Source organism: Tamandua tetradactyla, chromosome 7, assembly GCF_023851605.1.
Source record: "Tamandua tetradactyla isolate mTamTet1 chromosome 7, mTamTet1.pri, whole genome shotgun sequence".
NCBI classification, from domain to species: Eukaryota; Metazoa; Chordata; class Mammalia; order Pilosa; family Myrmecophagidae; genus Tamandua; species Tamandua tetradactyla.
The window spans coordinates 38167056-38189801 of NC_135333.1; the positions used below are offsets into that span (position 1 = coordinate 38167056).

A 22746-nucleotide genomic window follows, 5' to 3' on the forward strand; every position below is an offset into this window, starting at 1 on the left:
GGACTTGACCCCCTGTCTCAGAGGGGGCTGTGCACAGGTGGCTCCAGGGTGCCACTGAGGAGGATTTCCTAGGGGCTATGACCTAGAGTGCACCTGAGCTGTGCTGACTTGATCAGGAGTGATAGGCAGAACCAGCCATGTGCAATTCTGTGTTTCTGCCGGGCTCAGCCCGGACAAACATGGAGGGAGAGCTGAGAGGAGGTCAGAATTGAGTCAGGATAAGAAGGAGGTGAGATCTGTCCTTGTGCAGCCTAAGATTTATAGTTGGTCAGGTCTCAGTCTAGAAGAATGGGCCTCAGGCAGATGGGCCAGTGAGGAAGGTTAGTGGGAGCCGGAAGGTGTCCCATGCCCACTCGACAGGCTGCTGCGAGACAGGATGCTGCTCTGCTGCACCTCACAGAGAGCATCTTATCTAATAATCCCTTCTGACTCCAAATGGTAGATAAATAATGTTCCATCTTAAAGAGGCTGTGTGAAACTTAGAAAAGTGGAGCTGTTGTTTTGCTGAGGCCACTCAGGTAGTAAGTTGGTGGAACCGGTATTCAAACTCAGATCCAAGTCTGTGTGCTTTCTCCCGCACCCTTTGGAGCTAAATAAATCTCTGGTGCCAATGGGTTCCTGGCTTCTAGCTTGTGGGGAGTGGAGATGGGGTCAGTTGACCTGGGCCTCTAGAAGCGAGGGATTGTTCCTGTGGCAAAAACTAGAGCAGTTCTTTTCAATAGAAATATAGTACACACCAGATGGATAATTGTACATTTTCTAGTGGTCACATTGACAGAAGTAAAAGACTCAAGTGGGATTAAATTTAATAATATAGTTTGTTTAGCCAAATACATACGCAAAATAGCATCATTTTCATATACAATCAACTTATAACATGATTAATTACATAGTTCACATTCTTTGTGTGTGTGCGAAGGTTTCAAAATCAGGTATGTGTTTAGCACATACAGTTTTCACTAGCCACATTTCAAGGGCTCAATACTGGCTACTGTATTGGACAGTGCAGGTGGAGAGAAAGGCAGGCAGCCTCCAGGGTGTCTGGCTTCATCTGGCCTTGCCATAAAGCATTCAGTGTCTTCAGTGTGGTACATTCCTCTGTATATTTGTCTCCCGCCAACAGACCTGACCTTACAGGTCCTCATGGGCCTTGTCCGGGAAGCCAGGAAACGGAATATTGGCATTCTGCACCCGTCCTTCAACGTGAGCAATTACTTTCGAGAGAAACTCAACAAACATTTACCAGACAACATCCACCAGCTCGTCTCCGGCAAAATGTGTGTCTCGCTAACCAGAGTATCTGATGGGAAAAACGTACTGGTGTCTGATTTCAAGTCCAAAGAGGAAGTCGTGGATGTAAGCTGTTTACTTCTCTAGGTGTTGTGAAGTTTGGTTTCAGAAGCAACACAGAGAGGAGTGTCCTAGGTTACCTGCCCCATCTCATGAGATGCAAAGGAACTTGGCTTCGTGTGATACTGTTTTGCTGTGGGCCCCAGAGCAGCATAAACTCAGTGTGCGTTGGGTGGTCTGCTCGGAAGCATTAGAAAACCCTGAATATTCCAGTAAAGTTTAACTTTTAAGCTATCCCTGTCCATCCTTTGAGACTTGAATCATGACCACCTCCTCCAGGAAACCTTTCCAGTGTTCTCTCACCATGACATGTTCTACACATGCTCCATCACAAGGCCTTCTAGTGTGAGTCCCCACAGGTATGAGAGCATGTCTTCTTTGCCTCTGTCCCCAGGGCCCAGCACAGAGAAGATCACCTGCAATATCAAAATACCATTTAATTTGGCTGATGCTAATCACAGGTTTGTTCAAGACAGCAGCCTTGCCCACATAACCAACAGCCCAGCACATCTCAGCAGCTGGTTTTGTCCTCTCATTTCCAGAAGCTTTTCCTAGGCAGCCAGCACCTGTCATGCCCATATGGCTAGTATGTCACAAATCAGTGCCCCATCTTCCTTAAAGCTCTCTAGCATGGTATGACTCAAAGTCTGATCCTTGTAATGGCAGCAAGACTTGGGAGTTGTTAGAAATGCACTCTCAGGCACCCACCCCAGCCAACGGTATCAGAATCTTATGGGATGAGCCTAGAATCTGGGTTTCAACAGGCTCCCCAGATGATTCTGGTGAACATCAACATTTAAGAAACCCCCAGTCTAGCCCCTTCCCAATCATAAGTGAGCCAGTCACTCTTGGGCCTGTCTACGCAGGTCTAGCACAGCTCTGTTGTGGGGAACAGGGGCTGGAAGGTTATGTCCAGAACAGATGCTTTAGGAACTTATGCTGTAGGGAAAAACCGTGCACTTACGTTTTTGGTTCATCCTTCACTCAACTCACTGACCAAAGCACCTCCTCTGTGCAATGTGGATTTTCAGCTTTGTTGCCTGTTTGATTGGATAAGGCTGAGAAGAGGCCTTAAAGAGGAATTAAAGGCAGGCACACTGTGTTCCGGCCAGTGACTTCACTCCCTTGTGTCTTCACAGGTCTTGATTTGTTCCAGTTTCATCCCCTTCTACTGTGGTTTAATCCCTCCTTCCTTCAGAGGTGTGGTAAGTCTGCATTGTGGTGGTTCCTAGTGATGTGTCCAGGATCCGTGGGTCTTTCCTTTAAAGGTGCAATTGCCCAGCTCCTTCCTGCAAGCACCAGGCTCAATGCCTCCCCAGTCCCCAAATGTGGAGCCTTGTGCTTCTTGGCCTTTCAGAGGAGAAGCCAAAGGTGTCCCCCTTCCAATCCACCTCAGCAGCAAAATCAACTTTGTTTATAATTAATTACTGGGAAACCTGTCAGGTAAGCTGGCTGGTTTACTTCATCCTCACCCAAGCGCCAATGCTAGTGGATTATTTTGCCTGATGCACTCAATAACCAATTCCTGAGACCCCGGGGTTTCAAAGAAAGAGTTTGTCTCTAGGTGCATAGTAGGAGAGCAGATGGCCTAGCGGCCCAAAATCTGTCTCCTCCAACTGCAGTCACTTGGGTATTTTTATTAGAGAAAAGATGGCCAGGGTTTAGGATAATGAGCACAGTCCTCAGATGATGTAATTAGAGGTGATCTGATTATTAAGCATGCGCAGATTAATTACATGCTTAGTAATTAAGAAAAGAGTGGGATGAGGTGTAAGTGATTTGTAGGTTAAAGTCTAAGCTACTGTGCATGTCAGGCAGGCCCACTTTGGTTAGATCCAGTCTCAGTTATCAAGATAACTTTGGACTTGGGGTGGGTTAGTTCTGGGCTGACCCAGGACCCTTCATTAATAGACATTAGGGGCTGTCTTTAGTGATTACAAGACTCTAAAGTTGAAAACTGGATAACTGGGTAGAAATGAAGGTTAGTCACCAGGTTTTTACAATCACAGGGGCAGAAGATAAGGGCTATACAATCGTTATCAGAGATGAAGGCAGCTGGATTACAATTTAGAGATTTCCGGAGTGTCCCTCTGTTAACTGCAATATACCAGAAAGCAAAAAGGAATAGCTATGTAATGATTTAATAATCAAAATAATCCCTTAAATCCTAGTTTCTTGGTGGCAATAGGTGTATATTAGTTAAAATATAAGACGCTTTCCAATGTGTTACACGTGTAAGGGGAGCTTGATTCCTAGGGGAAATAGAACAGTAATATGTTTTCTTAACCAAAAAGTCTGTGCCTCTGGCCTCATACAGTTTTTGTCTTACTTTGTTTGGCCACATTGTGTCTAGTCTCTAAAATGTTAGCATTTATGGACACTTCTAGATCTATGAGAAGAGTAGCAGAATATTTGATAAAATCTTGTTTGTAGAATAAGCAGAACCAACTCGCAGAGAGAACTCACATTTATCAACCACATAATACCAGTCAAATATAGTTGATTCTCAATGGTCACAGTACTTATGTTTTCTGAGGTCTCCAGAAAAAGAAGTGGCCAATGCTGAACCACTGACCCTAGAGGAAATGGAGGATTAGGTTCTTGGGAGATGTTGGTCATAACAGTCCCTCAACTTTAACGTTGTTTTATGTGTCTTTCTGTTTGAGGACATTGGTTATATATTTTGCTTCCTCCTTAAATTTTGATAACAATAGTTCCTTAGGAAGTTCTTTGTCTCTTCTAGAAAAGTTCTTTTAGAGACTGCCCCCCCCCCCCCCCGCCCTGAATCCCATTTACAAATCGTATCATTGCCTTCAGGATAATTTAGAGCAATATTTGAACAAGGCTGCTGAATGAAAATCTAAGCAAATTTAATCTCAGTCCCATTGGGGAGGCAGGTAATTGGAGTTCATTAATAGCCAACAGGACTAGAACTCTAAGTCAGAACAGAGCTTCTTGAATGTACATATATTCTCTGAAAGGCATAGTATAGCTTTCGTGTGCTCAGGGACCCTAGACAGCACTTCAGCACTATGCTGGGTGGTCTTTTAAACAGATTAATCACCCACATAACGCAAAAAAAATGCAAAAACTATGATGCTAAATATATGATGTAAAGGACACTTGTTTATAGTATCAGAGCTGAGACAGGAAGGCCAGGTGCTGCCTTCATGATCTCAGCTGGGAATGAGACATTTCACCCACTTTGTGCCCATCTACAAATGACCACAAAAACACCGAGAGAAGGAATCCATGAATAATGAGGATTGACTGTGTTTCATAGGTATTGTCATATTCAGTGCTTGCCATTAAAGAGGAATGTGATTATTCTTCCCACGTGACTGGAGGAAACTGAGAACCAGGGACATGCAGTGAGTGCCCCAGCATCAGGGCCCAATCAGGAAGGTTGGAGCTATGCCTCATTCCCACAAGATGAGGCCTGGATTAGTCTAACTGGAGGGCATCTCAACTTCTCCTTTCCCCATCCCACCAATCACAGGGCTCCACCGGGCCACTGACCCGGCCCCTGAGTGCCCAAAGCATGGTTTGGATGGTGCTATTGCCATGACTTGCCCTAGTCCAGGCAGAGCCCCTCATCCTGTCAGTGACTGCACACAGAGGTTTTGTTCTTTCCCACAGCTAGGCACCAGGGCACCCAAAAGCCTCCTGCTGATGGCTCCTGACTGCCAAGTGCTCAGTTGTGACTCTTCCTCCTGGTTGAGGGCTTCAGTCCCTTTAGAGTTGGGCTCTGTCCTTTTCAGCCCAGGGCTTTGGTCAGAAGCTGCTGGTAGTGTTGGAATTTGGTTCAATTCAACAAATAGGTGCACTGGCTGATAGCTGGGCCATGCTGGGGATGAGGAAACAACAGTTGAGGTGATCTCTAGGCTGTGGAGTATGCACTGGGTCTGTGCTGGGGTACCTGGCAGCATTCTTCTAGGAAGTGGTTGTCCATGAGAGGTAACTGTATCCCCCAGTACCACCACAACTCTCAGTGGGATATCACAACTGGGGAGTGCTACTAGCATCTAGTGAGTAGAGCTAAGAATGCTGTTTAACATTCTGTAATGCACAGAACAGCCGCCAACCCCAATGATCTGACCTAAATGGCCATAGTGCCAAGTTGGAGAAAACCTGTTAATCCTGTGTGCTAGGGAGGGAGGTCATGAAATCCCCCTGTCTCCGAGCAGGAAAGCACTTTAGAGACCCTCTCGGTTCACACTAGGTACAGGCCATATGTCTGAAGAACAGAGGCATTTATTTACACACTCATAACTTCACTCATGGCCCAGATGCACTGTCATCCCCTTTTACAGGCAGGGAAACTGAGGCCTAGCATGAGGAAGTGGCTGTCCCAAATCTTCACAGCCTCTGCATGACACACAAACCTAGAATTGAATCCCTGTTCTCCCATTTATGAGCTGGACCACTTTGAACAACTTTCTTATCTTTCTGAGATTGACTTGCAAGGTGTGGGTTCACAGTAACACAACACCATAGAGTCGTTTTGGAATTGAAGGCAATAAGGCAGGCAAAATGCTTTGTACAAAGCCTGGCATATGTAGGTATTTGGTAATGCAGGCTGTGATGTTTATTACCTTTCCCTTCCCCAAGGCCACCTGGCCTCAGCTGATACACAGTCATCTATTCAGTAAACTCACTTAAGCCCTGCTCAAAGCACAATGGATCATTCTTGAGAATCCATTGAGCAAACTCAGGACATTACTCTAGAAAACTTCAAAATGGAAGGAAAAATTGTGTCTGGTAAAGGAACAACTGGACTTTGGTATATCCCTTAAACAAAAAACAGTCAACGTGGTCTCCTCCCTCTTCGGTCTTAACTGCAAAGTTCTGACATTTGGTTCCATGTTCCTTTATGCCAGTGAGGTTTTGGTACCTTGATCCATCTTCCATAGAAACTGGGTTGCTATGATTGGAAAGATGTTACTGTGCCTCTGTGTGATCATTTCTGGACTCAAGACAAGTCTCCCTTAATGGCCCAAACATGGCGAATCATGGCAAGTTCTTTACTGTATTTCTTTTCAGTCAACCTCTACCCTGTTATTTCTCTACTTGGAAGGACCAGCTGAGGAACATGTTCCATTTTGAGTGTGTGAAAGAATACTTCTGGGGGCATCCTGACAACTAGGTGGGCTGGTTGTGGTTTGCGAATCATTCTGGACAACCGATTCCATAGGTGAAAACTCTGTCCAAATTATTGGAACAACTGTATATTTCAGCCTGCCTGTGGACAATTATATTCTTTAAGGATATAGTTCGAGGATAAGAAGACATCATCTGGGGAGCATCTGGACTGTGGTTTCACTATTTCATTTAAGTCTTGGAGTCTTTCAAGATGATGGTTATTTGCATTTTCAAGGTTTGGAAAGAGATGACCCACAGAGGTTAAGTATCCTTTACAAGATTTCCCAAGCACCAGGGCGATTGGATTTGAACCTGTGATCCCCTCTCCTCTAGGGGAGTGGCTGGGTCTCCATCGGCTCTCTCTCAGGTGACCACTGAGGCCCTCATTTACATGCTGCCTCTATGCACATAACAGAAAGCACTCATGTGGGCACCCACCTGGGCATAGGACTTGGCTAGGAAGTGATGGGCTGAACTCCAGCCTCCATCTTGCCTCTCGTCCAAGCATGTTTCTGCGTCACACAAACTGCACAACAGCTCAAGGCTGCCCTGAGTATCTGCACAGAAGTACTCAGTAAGGATTTACTAAAAGATTGACTAAATGTCATTCTAAAGACCCTGGTCTGCCACATCAGCCTGCTGGCAAGCTGAGAAGCATCTACCCATAGCCAGAAAAACACATGCAACTCTAGGTCAGAACTTCTGACAATATGTGTCCTGATTTTCTCCTTTAACAGCGATATGTGGATGGCGGTGGGAGTGACAATATGCCCTTCACTGATGCCAACACAACCATCACTGTGTCCCCCTTCTATGGGGAGCACGATATCTGCCCCAAGGCCAAGTCCACAAACTTTCTTCACGTGAACATCAACAAGCTCAGTCTACGTCTCTGTTCAGAGAATGCCCACCTTTTATTCAGAGCGTTAGTCCCCCCAGATGTTAAGGTAAGTGGTGTGTGTGCACGTGTGTCTCTGTGTGTGCACACGTGCAGTTCTTTTGTCCTCCTGTTTCCCAGGAGATACCAGTTGTTCTATGTATAAATGAACAGAAACAGTCATTGAAAAGATGAAGTAGAAAAAGATTGGCTTGTCCCAGAAACTCAGTAATTCTCCATCTTGCTGCCCTTGGAATCTCCTGGAAACATTTAAACACAACTGAAGCTCAGACCTCACTCCTAGAGGTTGTGATTTAATTGGTCAGCAGTGAAGCCTATGTGTTAGAATGTTTAAGTTACCCAGAAAATTATTATTCACACCCATGATCAAGAACCTCAGCATTAGATGGTTTACCCTCTTTGGACCGTTTTTAGTGTGCCTTCTACTCGGACATTGAACAATGGGTAACTGGGTTTCCTGACAGTAGTTGTCCCCAGAGAGAAATAGGTTGTGTAATACAATGTGTATCAACAGCTGACACTCCTGGAGAGTGGAAAGGCTATACTACAGAACGTTTTCATGTGTCATTTATAGAGATCAGTCATTAATTGTACCCCACTCTGCCTTGGCTGCTGGGAGCATGGGGGCAGGCCATATACTCGTTAGCAGAAGAGACAGCTACTGTTGGACTAGTGATAACTACAGGGTCTGACGTGTCAGAAGGAAGACTTGTCCCGGGGACAAAGGAGCCCAGAGAAACAAGCACCTGTCCTGCCTGGGTTTCCACCAAAGACTCCATGGAGCAGGTGATATCTGAGTGCTGTCTCCCAGAAGCACAAGGCCCTTTGTTTGGCTTCGTGGTGGCCCTGTCAGTCAGATGGAGGGCCTCGGGATTTGAAGGCTCCTTCACTACAGCTCTGCAGTCTTCAGATGATGTTTAAATAAATGGCATTTACAGATTCTTCTCTGCAGTTACCTTATTTGATTTGCTCCCAGGAAGCTGGTGATATATGCCTCCGAGGATATTTGGACACTCTAAGATTCTTGGAAGAGCAGGGTATGTATGGGATGGGAGGTCAGATGAGCCCTGTTAGCTGGATCTCTTGCTGGCAATCTTTGGAAAGAGACTGAACCTCAGTTACATCACCCAGGGCTCAGTACTTTGATGCCAGTCTTGGGCAATCCATGTATAGCCCTGTGAGATATGAAATCCTTTCCCCCACTTTATAGATGAGAAAATGGAAATTTAGAGGATTTAGCATAGGGCACCTGACCCTGAGGGGCAGAGTTGGGATTTAACCCTGGGAACTTATGACCCCAGGGCTTTTTCTCCTCTCACAGGATCACCTCATCCCCTTCTCATAGGGTTACCTATGAGGCATTTATGTTTGCTTTTCTTTGCTGCTTGAAAAATAGCAAACCTTTCATCTAACAGGTGATGACTTAGAACAGAGTTTCTGGACTATTGCCAGAATGATGTAATCAGAATGGTTATCTCCAGCCAGGTGGGGATCATGCCTGGTAAACTACTTCTCCTACCTAGGCAGGATGGCACCTATGAGTCATCCCAGCTCTTTCAGTGTCTGGAAGCATTAGAGTGGAGGCAAGTATTAGATGTCTTTGGAGCTACTTTTCTTGAATACTCAAAGTTGTTGGATTATGGCTTGATTTACTTTGGCCAAGACAAAGAAGACATGATCAAAAGTACAGCCAGGGGCTGAATTCACCTGTCTGGCTTCAAAGACCCCCCCACTTATTTTTATTACAAATGCCTGTCCCTCCTTGGATTTCAGCTAATTACTTTGTCCTGTGCTTGCATGCCTACTCTCTAGTTCAATGGGTGGGGAGGTAAGTAATGGTCTCTATTTCCCAGATTACCCTGATGAATTTGTTTTCTCATGCCCTTTGTAGGCATCGGTACCAGACCAGTGCTGAGCCTGAATTTATACTCAGCAGAGAGAGAGTTGGACGTCACTGCTCCCTGCTGGGAAAACATAAGCCTGGAGGCTCCCTGGGAGACAGCTACCTTGGAGACGTGGCCCGAGGGAGATGAGCTGTTAGAGACCCTCTGCCCCAAGCTCATTATAGGTACCAACTATTCATGGGGTAGGGACAGGCAAAGGATGCTGTTTTCCGAGGATATGTGAAGGAGAAAAGAGTTTCTTTCCTATGTACGCTGGAGATGGTCATGCAGTTGATTTGGGAAGAGATGAGCCAGAGCAACCAAGGAAAGGCTGAGCATGGGGCAACCACCTCCCACACCCAAAGGCCTCCCACCTGTCCAGTTATCTGGCTGAGTCTCACTTATCAAGGGGTGATGACCAGAGAAAATAAACTCTGGTTGAGCCCATTTTCAGTTCATTTGATAAGGCGCACACTCCTCCAAGGCCCTCTGTTCCCCTTCCTGCTGCTTCTGCCAGCATTTCCTAAGCTCCAGCTGTTCTGCACCCATGGGTATTCTGCCTTTGGGCCAGGCTCATTCTTGCACAGGGTAATTCCAGTCACTGCTTTCTGCCCAGTGACCCATCCCAAAGCCTCCTTCCTCAATATGGCTGTCCTTATCCTTCTTCCCCCAAATCCAAAATTTGAACCTCCCTGGGAAAAGTGATATGCTTTATAATGTCAACAATTGTTGCACAGACAGGAAGCTGGATGTACAAACCAGTTTCCAAGGCACCTGGAGAAAATCAAGGATGCATCAGGTACAATTCCTTGCCCTTGAGGCACTAATGATCTAATAGATGGGAGACATCATCTGTCCAAGGTAATATGATTTGAGGTACTGTGAAGCCATCATTAGAAATAAAAATCTGTGAGGCTCTGGGATGAAAGAGATGAATCCAGGTGAGGGGTGCAAGGAGAAGCTCATAAAGGAGGGGGTAGTAGAGACAGAAGTTCATGTATTCCTCCATAAATATTTGTGAGTGTAAAAGAGAGTTGTTCGGGGGTGCATGAGTAGTTCAGTGGTAGAATTCCCACCTGCCATGTGGGAGACCCAGGTTCAAATCCCGGTCCACGCACTCCCCTTCCCCCCCAAACACATACACACATACACACACACACAAAACAGACAAACAAAAATTCAACAAATGGTGCTGCAATAACAGAATAACTCACATGGAAAAATAATGAAATGTGGCCTGCCATACAGCATACAAAAAAAAAGAGAGAGAGAGAGAATTGTTCGTTGGAAACCTGGAGGCCATCTATGGGCTATTCTAGCTGTGTTCCCATTTCATCTCGACCAGCCCTTGCTGTGGAAGGGACCAGCCCATTTCTCATTGTGAAATGCTTCTGACTCTCAGGCTCTGACTAAGCTTGTGAGGGGTGCTATGACAGATCCTACAAACTGGTTGACTTCATCAAGACTTCTTGTCTTGTGGTTTGGAGGCTAGAAGTATGACGTCAAGGTTCTGCCAGGGCGTGCTTTCTCCCCTGGGGTCTACAGTATTCCTGCAATCCTCTGTCATTAGCAATCTCTCTCTCCTTGTGTCGGCCCCTTTGCTTCCACTGACTTCTGCCTTCTACTTCCGTGTCCAGTTTTCCTTGCTCATAAGGACTTCAGCTTTATTGGATTAAGGTGGCCCTCACTCACTTTAGGCACCTTAATTAGTAACAGCATCTTTGCACACACAGTACCAGGGGTTAGAACTTGAACATGGCTTTTGTAGGGGACACGATTCAATGCCTGACAGGCTGCCAGGACTATTTCATAGAAATTTCCAGCACTAGCTGGGTAAAATGGTTTAAATTTTAAGCTGGGGGGTCATATCATACCTAAAGTGACCCAATTACTTTTTCAGCACTGCGTGAAGCAATAAAAGACAGAAGTGGCTACATGAGCAAAATGATGAACTTCTTCCCCCTGAGGATAATGTCCTATGTGATGCTGCCCTGCACACTGCCTGTGGAGTCTGCGATTGCTCTTGTCCAGAGGTGAGAATTTCATGTGCTCTGTGTCTTCCTCAGGGTGATGAGAAGATGAAATGAGATAATACAGGTCAAGCCCTTCACCAGGGCAAGGCGCCTGGTCCAGCAGGGTGGACAGAGTCCCTGCCGAGGGGAGCTCGTAGTCTTTTTGGAAGGCCCCAGAAACGAGTCTGCCTATCCTCCTGTGAGCCTATCCTCATGAGCACCCAGGCACCCAGCACAAGCTCAGAAACCAGACTGGAAACTCGACAGAACTGGCTGCAGGCTCATGCAGCATCTGTTCCAGCCCCTCATTACCACCTGGGGAAACTGAAGCCCTGGGATTGGGGTCAGAGCTGTGAAGTCACAGAGCTGACTAGAATGTTAAATCACATTAACATCATAAGAGTATAGGCAATCCCTCTTTTCATTATAGCTATAATTTATGTGATTCAGAGTCAGGAAGGAAAATGCAAAGGTTAATGGAAGATGTTCCCAGGAGTCATTGCTTGGGCTCCCACTAGGATAGGGGAGCAGAGTGGTCAGGGCCGTAGCTAAGGGGCCAGATGGCTCTGGTTCAAATCCTGTTTGCACCACTGATCATAGCTGTGTGATCTGGAACAGGTGAATTTCTCTCTCTGTGCTGCAGTTTCTATGACTAGAAAACGGGTGATAAGAGAACTCCCCTAGACCAAGGTTGGTCAAGAGAAAAAATAGTAAGGGTGTGTGAAGTTGTGCTGTTATAGTTGATTTTTATTTCCAGATAATAGTAATGATAGCAACAAGTAGGTGATAGACAAAAAGAGTACCAGCTTTAGAAATAGACAGATCAGGGAGCTGCAGTTTCTAAGTTGTGTGAGCTCAGGCAAATTAACCTACCTTTCAAATAGCTGTTCCCTCATCTGTGAGAGCTGGATTCGAAACCCTACCACAATGGGTTGCTAGAATATGGAAAGCACTTATTTAAAAAAAAAAAACTCTAGAATTTGACCTTAAAAAATAGCAGGAATTTGGTGTGGAATGGCGGGAGTCCATTAAACCAGGAGCCAAAGAGCCTAAAAGTTTGAGGAGACACAAGTGCTGACCACCTCCTGGGCAGAGCCTGCCAGGCCTCCGAGCCACCAGTTGATTTTCCCTTTAGGCAACCAACATGTAAGCTGTTAAAATCTCAGACTCAGGGATCCTCAAGGAGTGGGGATACAGATTCCTGGGAAAATGCTCCTGAAAGAGTGAATAACCTGACCCATCAGCAGGATTTTGAGGACTACATGGAAGTTTGTGCCCTGTGCAAAAATGGGTTAGGGCTTCGCATAGGCTTCTCTTGTTGGGCTCACATGGCCAACTAGGGTTTGAAGAATGTGGAGGTATCTTGACCACGGGGTACTTTCCATCAGCTGCTATCTTGCTATACTTCTCTTCAAAAAATGAAGAGAATTTCTTTCATTTCCATGTACATTATTTGAGCTTCCCTGTATCAACGTGAGCTAACTTTGTTTTAGGGCTTTCTGTTTGGCATGAAATTGCAAATTCATCTTCTTGAATTCCATCAAATTGGGACTAGGGGTGATTATGGCAGTTATGAAGACTGAGGGTACTGTTGTAATATATCTGCATTTGAGTTGGGGTTTTTTCTTTTTTTTTTTTTTTTTATCTTGTAGGCATGTTAATACCATGAACTTCTCATGTGTATGTGCATTTGTGTGTACAAGTGTGAGTGTGCTGGTGGTGGTTTTAGATTTATTCCAACACAGCAGTGATAGGGTTGTACATTTATATGCGTTGAATGCATACGTGTGTGAGTGAGCATGCTGGTGGTGGTTTGGGTTGTAGCTTTTTTAATTTTTATTTTTTTAGAGAAATTTGTTTGTTTACAGAACAGTCATGCATAAATGTAGGATTCCCATACACTACCACCAATACCTTGCGTTGGTGTGGAACATCTGTTAAAATTGATGATACCACGTTTTTAGAATTGTAGTATTAGTAAAAATCCATGGGTTAACACAGGGTTCACAGTGTAGTGTAGTTCCATGGGTTTTTTTTTAATGTTTAATCTTTTACCATATATATAATCAAACATTTCCCCTTTTATCATATCCAGATATATATATATATATCAGTGCTGTTAATTACATTGACAATGTTGTGGTATAATCACCTCCGTCCATTTCTGAAACATTTCCATCATTCCAAATAGGAACTCTGTTCATTTTAAGCCTTAAATCCCTATTCCCTATCCCAACCCTGTCCCCTGATAATCTGTATTCTGACTCTATTTAGTTCACTCATTCTAATTGTTACGAATCAGTGAAATCGTACAATATTTGTCCTTTGTCCTGGCTTCTTTGACAACATGATGTCTTCAAAGACTTTATGTACATGGCTGAATAATATTCCATTGGATTTATATATCACATTTTATTTATCCATTCATCATTGCTGGACACTTGGTTCCTTCCATCTTTTAGCAATTATGAATAATGCTGCTAGGAACATCACTGTGAATACATCTGTTCAGGTCCCTGCTTTCAGTTCTTTTGGGTATATACCCAGTAATGGGATTGCCAGGTCATATGACAGTTCTACACTTGGGTTTCTGAGGAACTACCAAACTGTCTTCCATAGTGGCTACATCATTTTACATTGGCATCAGCAATAAATGAGTGTTTCTATTTATCCTCATCCTCTCCAACACTTATTTTCCTTTTTTGTTTTTTTTTAAATAGCAGCCATTGTAAAGGGTGTGAAATGGAATCTCATTATGGTTTTGACTGATGGCTAATGATGCTCACCATCTTTTGTGTGCTTTCTAGCCACTGTATATCTTCTTTGCAGAGATATCTATTCAAGTCTTTTGCCCATTTTTAAATTGAGTTGTTTGTCTGTGTTGTTAACTTGAAGGATTTTCTTATAAATTCAGGATATTAAATTTTTATCAGATAGGAGGTTTCAAAATATTTTCTCCTGTTGTGTAAGTTTTTATTTTACTTTCATGATAAAGGTGCTTAAGGCTCAAAAGTGTTTAATTTTGATGAGGTTCGATTTATCTATTTTGCCTTTTGTTGTTTGTGCTAAGAAATCAATGCTATCACAGGGTCCTGAAATTTCCTACATTTTCTTCTAGGAGTTTGATAGGTATAGCTCCTACATTTAGGTCTTTGATCCATTTTTAGTTGAATTTTGGATATGGTGTGAGGTAAGAGTCCTCCTTTCTTTGGCAAATGGAGATTCTGTTTTCCCAAAACCATTTGTTGAAGACACTTTTCTTTCTCAATTGATTGCTCTTTGTCATCTTGTCAAAAATAATTGGCCCAAAAAATTAGTTGGCCATAAATGTGAGAATTGATTTCTGAGGACTCAATTTGATTCAGTTGGTCTGTATGTCTGTCCTCGTACCAGTACATGCTGTTTTGATTACTGTGGCTTTGTAATGAGTTTTTAGATCAGGAAGTATGAGTAAACCCAATTCTTTCTTCTTTTGCAAGATGGGCTTACCTATTCGGAGCTCCTTACACTTCCATATAAATTTGATGATTCACTTTCCTGTTTCTGCAAAGAAGGTTGTTAGAATTTTGATTGGGACTGCATTGAATCTATAAACTGCTTTGGGTTGTATCAACATCTTAGCAATATATGGTCTTCCAATCCATCTACACAGAATGTCCTTCCATTTATTTAGGCTTTCTTTGATTTCTTCTAGCAATGTTTTGTAGTTTTCTATGTACAAATCCTTTACATCCTTGGTTAGATTTATTCCTAGGCATTTGATTCTTGTAGTTGCTATTGTGAATGGAATTCTTTTCATGACTTCTTCCTCCAGGTTTTCATTGCTTACATTTACAAACACTACTGATTTTTGGGTATTGATCTTGTACCCCACCACTTTGCTGAATTCATTTATTACCTCTAGGAGCTTTGCTGTGGATTTTTCAGTATTTCCTATATATAGGATCATATTGTCTGCAAATAAGGAAAGTTTTACTCCTTCCTTTCTAATTTTGATGCCTTTTCTTTCTTTTTCTTGCCTATATGCTCTGGCAAAAACTTCCAATACAATGTTGACTGGACAGTGCACATCTTGTCTTATTCCTGATATTATGAGGAAAGCATTCAGTCTTTTGTCATTGAGTATGATGTTAGCTCTGGGCTTTCATATATGCCTTTTATCATACTGAGGAAATTTCCTTCTATTTATAGTGTCAAAGTGTTTTTATCACGATGGGGTGCTGGATGTTGTCAAATGCCTTTTTTGCATCAACTGAAATGATCATGTGGGTTTTTTCCTTTCATTTTGTTAATGCCGTGTATTATATTGTTTTCTTGTGCTGAACTCCCTTGCATACCAGGGATAAATCCCCCCTTGATCATGGTTTATTATTCTTTTAATGTGCTCTTGCACTCAGTTTCCTGGTATTTTGTTGAGGATTTTTGCATATATTTTCAAAAGAGATATTAGTCTGTTGATTTCTTTTCTTGTGGTATCCTTATCTGGCTTTGGTATGAAAGTGATGTTGTTGGCCTCCTGGAATGAATTATGAGTGCTCCTTCCTCCTCAGTTTTTTGGAAGAGCTGGAACAGAATTGGAGTTAAGTCTTTTTCAAATGTTTGGTAGAATTCCCCTGTGGATCCACATGGTCCTGGGTTTTTTGTTGTTGTTGGGAGGTTTTGATTACTGATTTAATCTCTGTAGTAATTGGTTTGTTGAGATCTATTCTTTTTCTTTTTTTAGAGGGGGGTTCATGAGCTGGGAATCAAATCCAGCTGTCCTATATGGCAGGTGAGCATTCTACCACCAAACTACTGTGCACCCCTTTGTACTTCTTCTTGAGTCAATGTAGTTTGTATGTGTTTCTAAGAATTTCCACTTCATCTAGGTTATCTAATTTATTGGCATACAGGTGTTCATAGTATCCTCTTTTAGTCTTTATTTCAGCAGGTTTGGTAATAATATCCCCTTTTTATTTCTGATTTTCTTTATTTTGTATCCTCCCTCTTTTTTTTTTCTTTGTAAGTCTAGCTAAACGTTTGTTGATTTTATCAGTATTTTCAAGGAGCCAACTTTTGGTTTTGTTGATTGTCTCTATTGTCTTTTTGTTTTTTATTTCATTTATTTCCATTGTAATCTTTGTTTTTTCCTTCCTCTCACTTCAGGTTTAGTCTGCTCTTCTTTTTCTGGTTCTTCCAGTGTTAAGGTTAGGTCTCTGATTTGCAGTCTTTCTTCTTTTTTAATGTAAGCATTTAGAACTATAAATGACCTACTCAGCAGTGCCTTTGCTATGTCCCATCAGTTTTAGTATGTTATATCTTCATTTTCATTTGCCTCAAGATACTTCCTAATTTCTCTTCTGATTTCCTTTTTACTCTTTTAGAAGTATGTTGTTTAATTTCCACATATTTGTGAATTTTCAATTTCTCCCTGTTTTATTGGTTTTCAGCTCATTCCACTGTTGTTGGAAAATATACATGAATGATTCCAATAATTTTTAATTTCTTGAGATTTATTTCATGACCCAACGTATGATCTATTCTGGAGAAGGATCCACGTGCCCTTGAGAAGAATTTGTATTCTGTTTTTGTTGGGTGAAGTGTTCTATATATGTTTGATAGGGCTAGTTGATTTTTGAGTATCATTCAAGTCTTGTACTTCCTTATTGATCTTCTGACTAGATGTTCTACCCATTATTGAAAGTGGTGGATTAAAGTCTCCTACAATTAATGTAGAACCGCTCATTTCTCCCTTTAAATCTGTCACTATTTACTTCATATATGTTGGGGCCCTGCTCTTAGGTGCATATATTCATAATTGTTATATCTTCCTGTTGAATTGTTCCCTTATCAGTATATAATGACCCTCTTTGACCATCTTTGACCTGCATAACAAATAGCTTTTGACTTAAAGTCTATTTATATCTAATAGTAGAACCACCCCAGCTCTCTTTGGTTTACTGCTTGCACGGTGTATTTTTTTTCTATCCTTTCACCATCACCCCACTTGTATCTTTGACTTCAAGATGGGTCTCTTGCAGACAGCATATAATTGTGTCATACTTTTTATCCATTCTTCCAATCTCTGCCTTTTGAGTGGTGAGTTCAGTCCATGTACATTTAAAGTCACTGCAGATAATGCAGGACTTTCTTCTACCATTTGGTTATCTACCCTTTGTAAATCTTATACCTATTTTGTCCCTCACTTCCATAATGCCTACTTTTATATTTATTTTTTGGTGTGTGTTGAATTGTATTGAGTGCCTTCTCATTTCTATCTGGCTATATTTTACATGTACTTTCTTTGTGTATCCATGGGGTTAAAATTTAACATCCTAAATATATAACAAGCATATTTAGTTTGATACCAACTCAAATTCAATAGCATACACATACTTTTCCTATACCCCATTTCGGTATAGGAAAGTTTGGTTTCGGATTGCTAAAGCTGCCAAAATGCAATATGCCAGAAGTAGACTAGCTTTTAATAATAGGAATTTATTAGCTTACAAGTTACAATTCTAAAGGCAGGAAAATGTTCAAACAAGGTATCAACAGGAGGATACCTTCTCTGAACAAAGGATGCTGGCATCTGTGATACCTCTGTCACATTGGAAGGCACATGGCTAGGGTCTGCTGGTCCTTTTCTCCTGGGTTTTAGTGCTTTCAGCTTCTAGCATCACTGGCTCTTTCAGCTTCCATGGGTCCTTGCTTGCTTCTCCAAGGCTTTTTTCTCTCAACTCTCTTGGCTTTTTCTGTCCTTTATCCTCTCATAAAGTACAAGGATAAAGACCCATGTTGAATGGGTGGGGACACATCTCAATTGAAATAATCTAACCAAAAGGTCCTATCCACAACAGGTCTGTACCCATAGGGATGGAATGAAAGAACATGGCCCTTTCTGCAGTACATAACAGCTTCAAACCACCACATCCCTCTATCCCCCACCATATTTTTGTACTTGTTACCACTTATATCCTTGCACACCAAATGTCCCCAAACATAGTTTTATCATTGCTGTTTATGAATTTGCATTTAAGCCCAGGTAGGAAATAAGAAATGGACTTATATACAAACAACACCATACGATGATACCAGCATTTATAATGACCCAAATGGTTACCTTTACTGCTAGTCTTTTTTTTTTTTTTTAATGCCACTTTGGACTGCTGTCTAGTATCTTTTCCTTTTAGACTGAAGAACTCCCTTTAGTATTGCTTATAAGGCATGTCTAGTGGTGATGAATTCCCTCAGCTTTTTTTACCTGAGAATGTATTAATCTCTCCCTTTTATTTTACATGGGCAGGCACCAGGAATCAAACCCAGGTCTCCGGCATGGCAGGCAAGAACCTGGCCTGCTGAGCCACTGTGGCCTGCCCATCTCTCCCTCATTTTTGAACGATAGTCTTGCTGGATATAAAATTCTGGGTTGAAAGTTTTCATTCAGCACTTTCAACCCACTGCCTTCTTGCCTCTGTGGTTTCTGGTGAGAAATTGGACCTTAATCTAAATGCGATGCCCTTGTTGCTTTTTTCTTGGAGCTTTCAAGAACTATCTCCTTGTCTTTTGCATTTGACAGCATGATTAATACATGGCAGCATGTAATTTTCTTCATGTTTATCCCTTTTGGTGTTATCTGTGCTTCTTGGATATGCATATTCACATCTTTTGCTACGATGGGAAGTTCTCTGTCATTATTTCTTTGAATATTCCTTCCTGCCCTTTCTCTCTTTCTTCCCCTACTTGGACTCCCATTATGTATATATTGGTGTGCTTGATGGTATCTGGACATGTCATTTCCTGTGTCATTGTTCGTACTCTTCTGTTGCACACTGTACATTTTAATACTTCAAAATGTTTACTTTGGGAATTATTCCCTGAGATGTCTGTTTCTTGGTTTTGTAGCCAACTGGTGATAAGACAGGGATTTTTCTTGACCATCTGCATTCTTGTCAGGAAAGTCTACCCAAGACAAATGCAGTGTGCAGTGTTTTCTCTGTCTTTCTGGGCCTGTGTCTTGTCCTGGGATTTTGCTTGTTTGTTTTAGAGTTCTGCTGTTTCCCAGGAAACAGACTTCCCCTTCCTGCATGTTCAAAGTAAGACTTTGCCCCAGACTATCCATCTCTGTCGTTTTTAACACTCTTTTAATTGTCTCAATCTGCTTTTGCCTGGAGGCCAAATTCTGAGAGGAGGCCACAATGGAGAAGACTTTCCAAGTCAGTCTTTCCCAGGCAAATCAAGGCCAGGGACCCCCAACAGGGGTATAGACCAGCTCCAGAAGCCCAGGGGAGGGAACCAGGATGGGTGCCAACAGCTTCTCCAACCACTCCCCAAAGCTGAACTTTCCTAGCATGTCCAGCAAATGCAGCCATTCAACTAACTGCACTCTGCAGCCCCGTGGAAATGCAGCTTCTGCAGACTCTACCACCCCAGCCCCTAGCCAGGGCAGGTTGAAACACTGACTGTGCAGCCTTTGTCTGAGGCAGGTAAAACAATAGCTGCCCTTAAAACTGGTCCCCAGGGATCTGAATTTGCTAATGAAAAACTGTGATCAGTGATCTGCTGGGTCCACCCCTGTTCTTGAGGAAGAAAATATTTACATCCTTTTAATGCTACCAGCATGCTAGGCAGAGACTGAAATCCAAGGTGGTCTGCTGCAAAAGTAGGGGATGGGCACCATAATTTATTAGCCTCTTCCTTGGATGCTGTACAGTGTTCTTCTGGTGTCCACAGTTTCCAAATACTTGTTTCAGACAGGTCCTGCCTGTTTAATAGCTGTTTTGGTGAAAGGATTGACTGCTGGAGCTGTCTACTTTGCCATCTTCCCATAAACCTTCCTTTGGGGCTTTGGGTTTATTTCCACAGGTTGGTGATGTGGTTCCCGGATATTCCTGATGATATCCAGTGGCTGCAGTGGGCAGTCTGCCAGATTTATTCTCACATGATGTCTTCTCTGTTCCACACTTCCAGGTAAATCATTTGGCTGTGAATACGGATTCTACATAAGCACCCTTATCATCTGGTCAGGCCACAGTGATATCCAGTACCTACTGATAAGTGCCTAACTGTCAGCAAGGAGGACCTTGTCCTCTAGCGAAGGGAGCCTCTGTCTTGGGGTGGCAGCTGAGTAAATCAGGTCATGGTACTGAAAATGATAATCAGGACTGCAAAGAGTGCCCAGGAGTCCCACAGAGAGATGTGGGAAGCCTTCCCTTAGGAGGAGTCTTTTTGAGCTCAGTCTTGATGGCAGAGTCAGACAGAGCTGGATGATAAAGCAGGGGAAGGGCATCTCAGGCAGAGGGAGCAGGATGAAGGCCAGGGCATGACAGATAGCCTGTGCTTTGCTTATAGGAAGCAGCCCTGCATACCTGCAGCCCAGGTAGGGAGGTGTGGTAGGGGCCATGCTGGGCTTCTCAGCATGGGCCAGGAGGAGCCAGCAAATGTGGACACCCCCTTTGGGGGTGGACCTGGCACTCTGCAACACTAATTCTGCCCCTTTGTGAATTCAGAAAACTGCTGATATGGGACAGGAAGGCTCTTGTGGTGGTTCAGGGACTGAACCGTACTGTAAAAATCCTGGGCATCTGTCACTGGCCTCTTCAATGGGAAGGATCTTCATCCTCTTGTAGGTTTTTAAGAGCCCCCATCACAGGTACAGTTTTTAAGAGCCCCAGCCCAGGATCTGACATACTGTGGGCACTCAGGAAATGAGACTTTATTGTTGTCATTTTTGGTATTATTTTCAGGCATGGCAGGGTTTACAATAGTGAGCATGAGGATTCGGTTTGCACTGGGAACTGGAGGGTGGATTACAGGGCCTGCCTGGCAACAGAGGGTCCCCAGCAAGAAGGCTACTACAATGACTGGGAAAGAACAAAAAGGGCCAGTGAGGAACAGCAGCTAAGCTACCTTTCTTCCTACGTTTCAGATCCCAAACTCCAAAGCCAGGAGCTTTCACATATGAACCAAAACATGACCGATGCTGCAGGCTTCCCCCGACTGCCATGAGCCCAGATGTCCAATCTATGGATTGTCCAGTAGGGCCCGAAGCTGAGGCCGCCCAGTGATCCAGTTTCCAGTTTGGTGTAATGTTTTCTCAGGCAGCACAGTAGCTGCCTGGGTGGGACAGCTAGAAAAGGGTTTCTCATTTCAGGAGATGAGTTTAGGAAATCTTTGGAAGGATGCAAAACCTTCCCTACTTTCTGAGCTTTCCCCTCCTCTGTCTCTGAATAAGCTGATGTTTCAGAAATACAAAATGCTAGTATCTGCACTCAATTTATTGTTTATTGAAGACACATAATGGAGCTGTTTTTACAAAAAGCTAGAATGACAATTTTGTTAAAAGTGGAAATCCAACTTCTCTGGAAACCTAACATGTTAAATATAAGGATCAGTTGCCTCAGTTGTTTGGAACAAGGCATCTGGGAAGCCAAGCAAGCAGGCTCCACTGCTGGCTCAATTTCAGAACTATTTTTTTTTTTTTTTTTTTTAGTGGCTTAAAACAATACGAATTTATTGGGTGTGGTTGTGTGGATCTGAAGTCCTACACAGGCCTCAATGGGCCAAAATCAAGTTGCTGACAAGCTGCATTCCCCTCTGGAGGTTTTAGAGGAGAATCCATTTTCTGCTCATTTGGGTTGCTGGCAAAATAATTTCACAATCATCTTAATGGACTGTCCAGTATGAAGGCCCTAGAACAGCCAGTGATTGGACAGATGGGGTCCTTGCGGCTGGGAACTGGGCTAGCCTTGGCCTTTTGCACTCTTGAGGTTGAAAGGAAGAGAATAGCATGATTCTCCCTCCCCAGATAGGAGTTCTGTGCAGCATGAGGGGTTGTGATCCTTCTTCAAGAAGGGCAGCCTGCGAGTAGTTGTCCTGCTGGTCAGATGTTATTAGAGAGAAATTATTCACATTTGAGAACATCTGTTTTGACCTAGCTAAAATATTAAACTATTTTGGATAAAAATGTAAGGAAATTTTATCTGTTGGAGTTTATATTACGTGATTAGTGAAATGTTAATAGAATGAAACTTAGAAAAACCCTACTGAGCAGACAGTCATCTTGGCACCTGAAACTTAAGCAAAATATTTCCACTGGACCCTTGCAATGTGAACTTGGTTTATTTTCCCCTGACTTCTGACCTGTGTTCTTTCCCCCTCCCCATCATCCCATGCCATAATCACCCTGTCTTCTCTATGTCCACTCTACTCCCCCAGGTTTATTGGAAAATAGACTTGAGACAGGGGACCTCCTTTGCCTCAGGTGTAGTGATTTATTGGCAAACTAAGGTAATATTACTCAAGGTGTATTTTTTCTTATTTATGCATTTGAGTATGACAGTTATAAAAGGATATACTCAACCTCCTTGTCACTGGCAAAGAAAGTCACAACTCACATACTGAATAAGAATCTCAGCGTTGAAAAAGCAGCAGGTTCTGAGAAAGCCCTTCGAGAAGCGACAGGTTTTACAAGTGAAAGTGA

At 43.0% G+C, this 22746-nt stretch overlaps 1 protein-coding gene and 1 long non-coding RNA gene across 6 annotated transcripts in view; one reads left to right on the forward strand and one right to left on the reverse strand.

Moving 5' to 3' along the window:
• Window positions 1-22746, reverse strand: part of LOC143691104 (uncharacterized) — a 75502-nt gene that overhangs the window by 46991 nt on the left and 5765 nt on the right. Inside the window, exon 3 of one of the 5 annotated variants that reach the window (XR_013179348.1) lies at window positions 894-1766. The exons of 2 other annotated variants lie outside the window; for them this stretch is intronic. This is a non-coding gene — a long non-coding RNA (uncharacterized LOC143691104). Of the gene's footprint in view, window positions 1-893; window positions 1767-21756; window positions 22143-22746 lie in introns of those variants that run through there. 2 more of the 5 variants (XR_013179350.1, XR_013179347.1) reach the window with 2 other exon arrangements.
• LOC143691103 (1-acylglycerol-3-phosphate O-acyltransferase PNPLA3-like) lies at window positions 1002-21839 on the forward strand. Its single transcript, XM_077169122.1, has 8 exons — window positions 1002-1356; window positions 2490-2555; window positions 7230-7439; window positions 8367-8427; window positions 9282-9458; window positions 11174-11306; window positions 20130-20234; window positions 21193-21839. Exons 1-8 carry the CDS (start codon window positions 1144-1146, stop codon window positions 21329-21331), a joined length of 1104 nt encoding a protein of 367 aa, XP_077025237.1. The 5' UTR covers window positions 1002-1143; the 3' UTR covers window positions 21332-21839.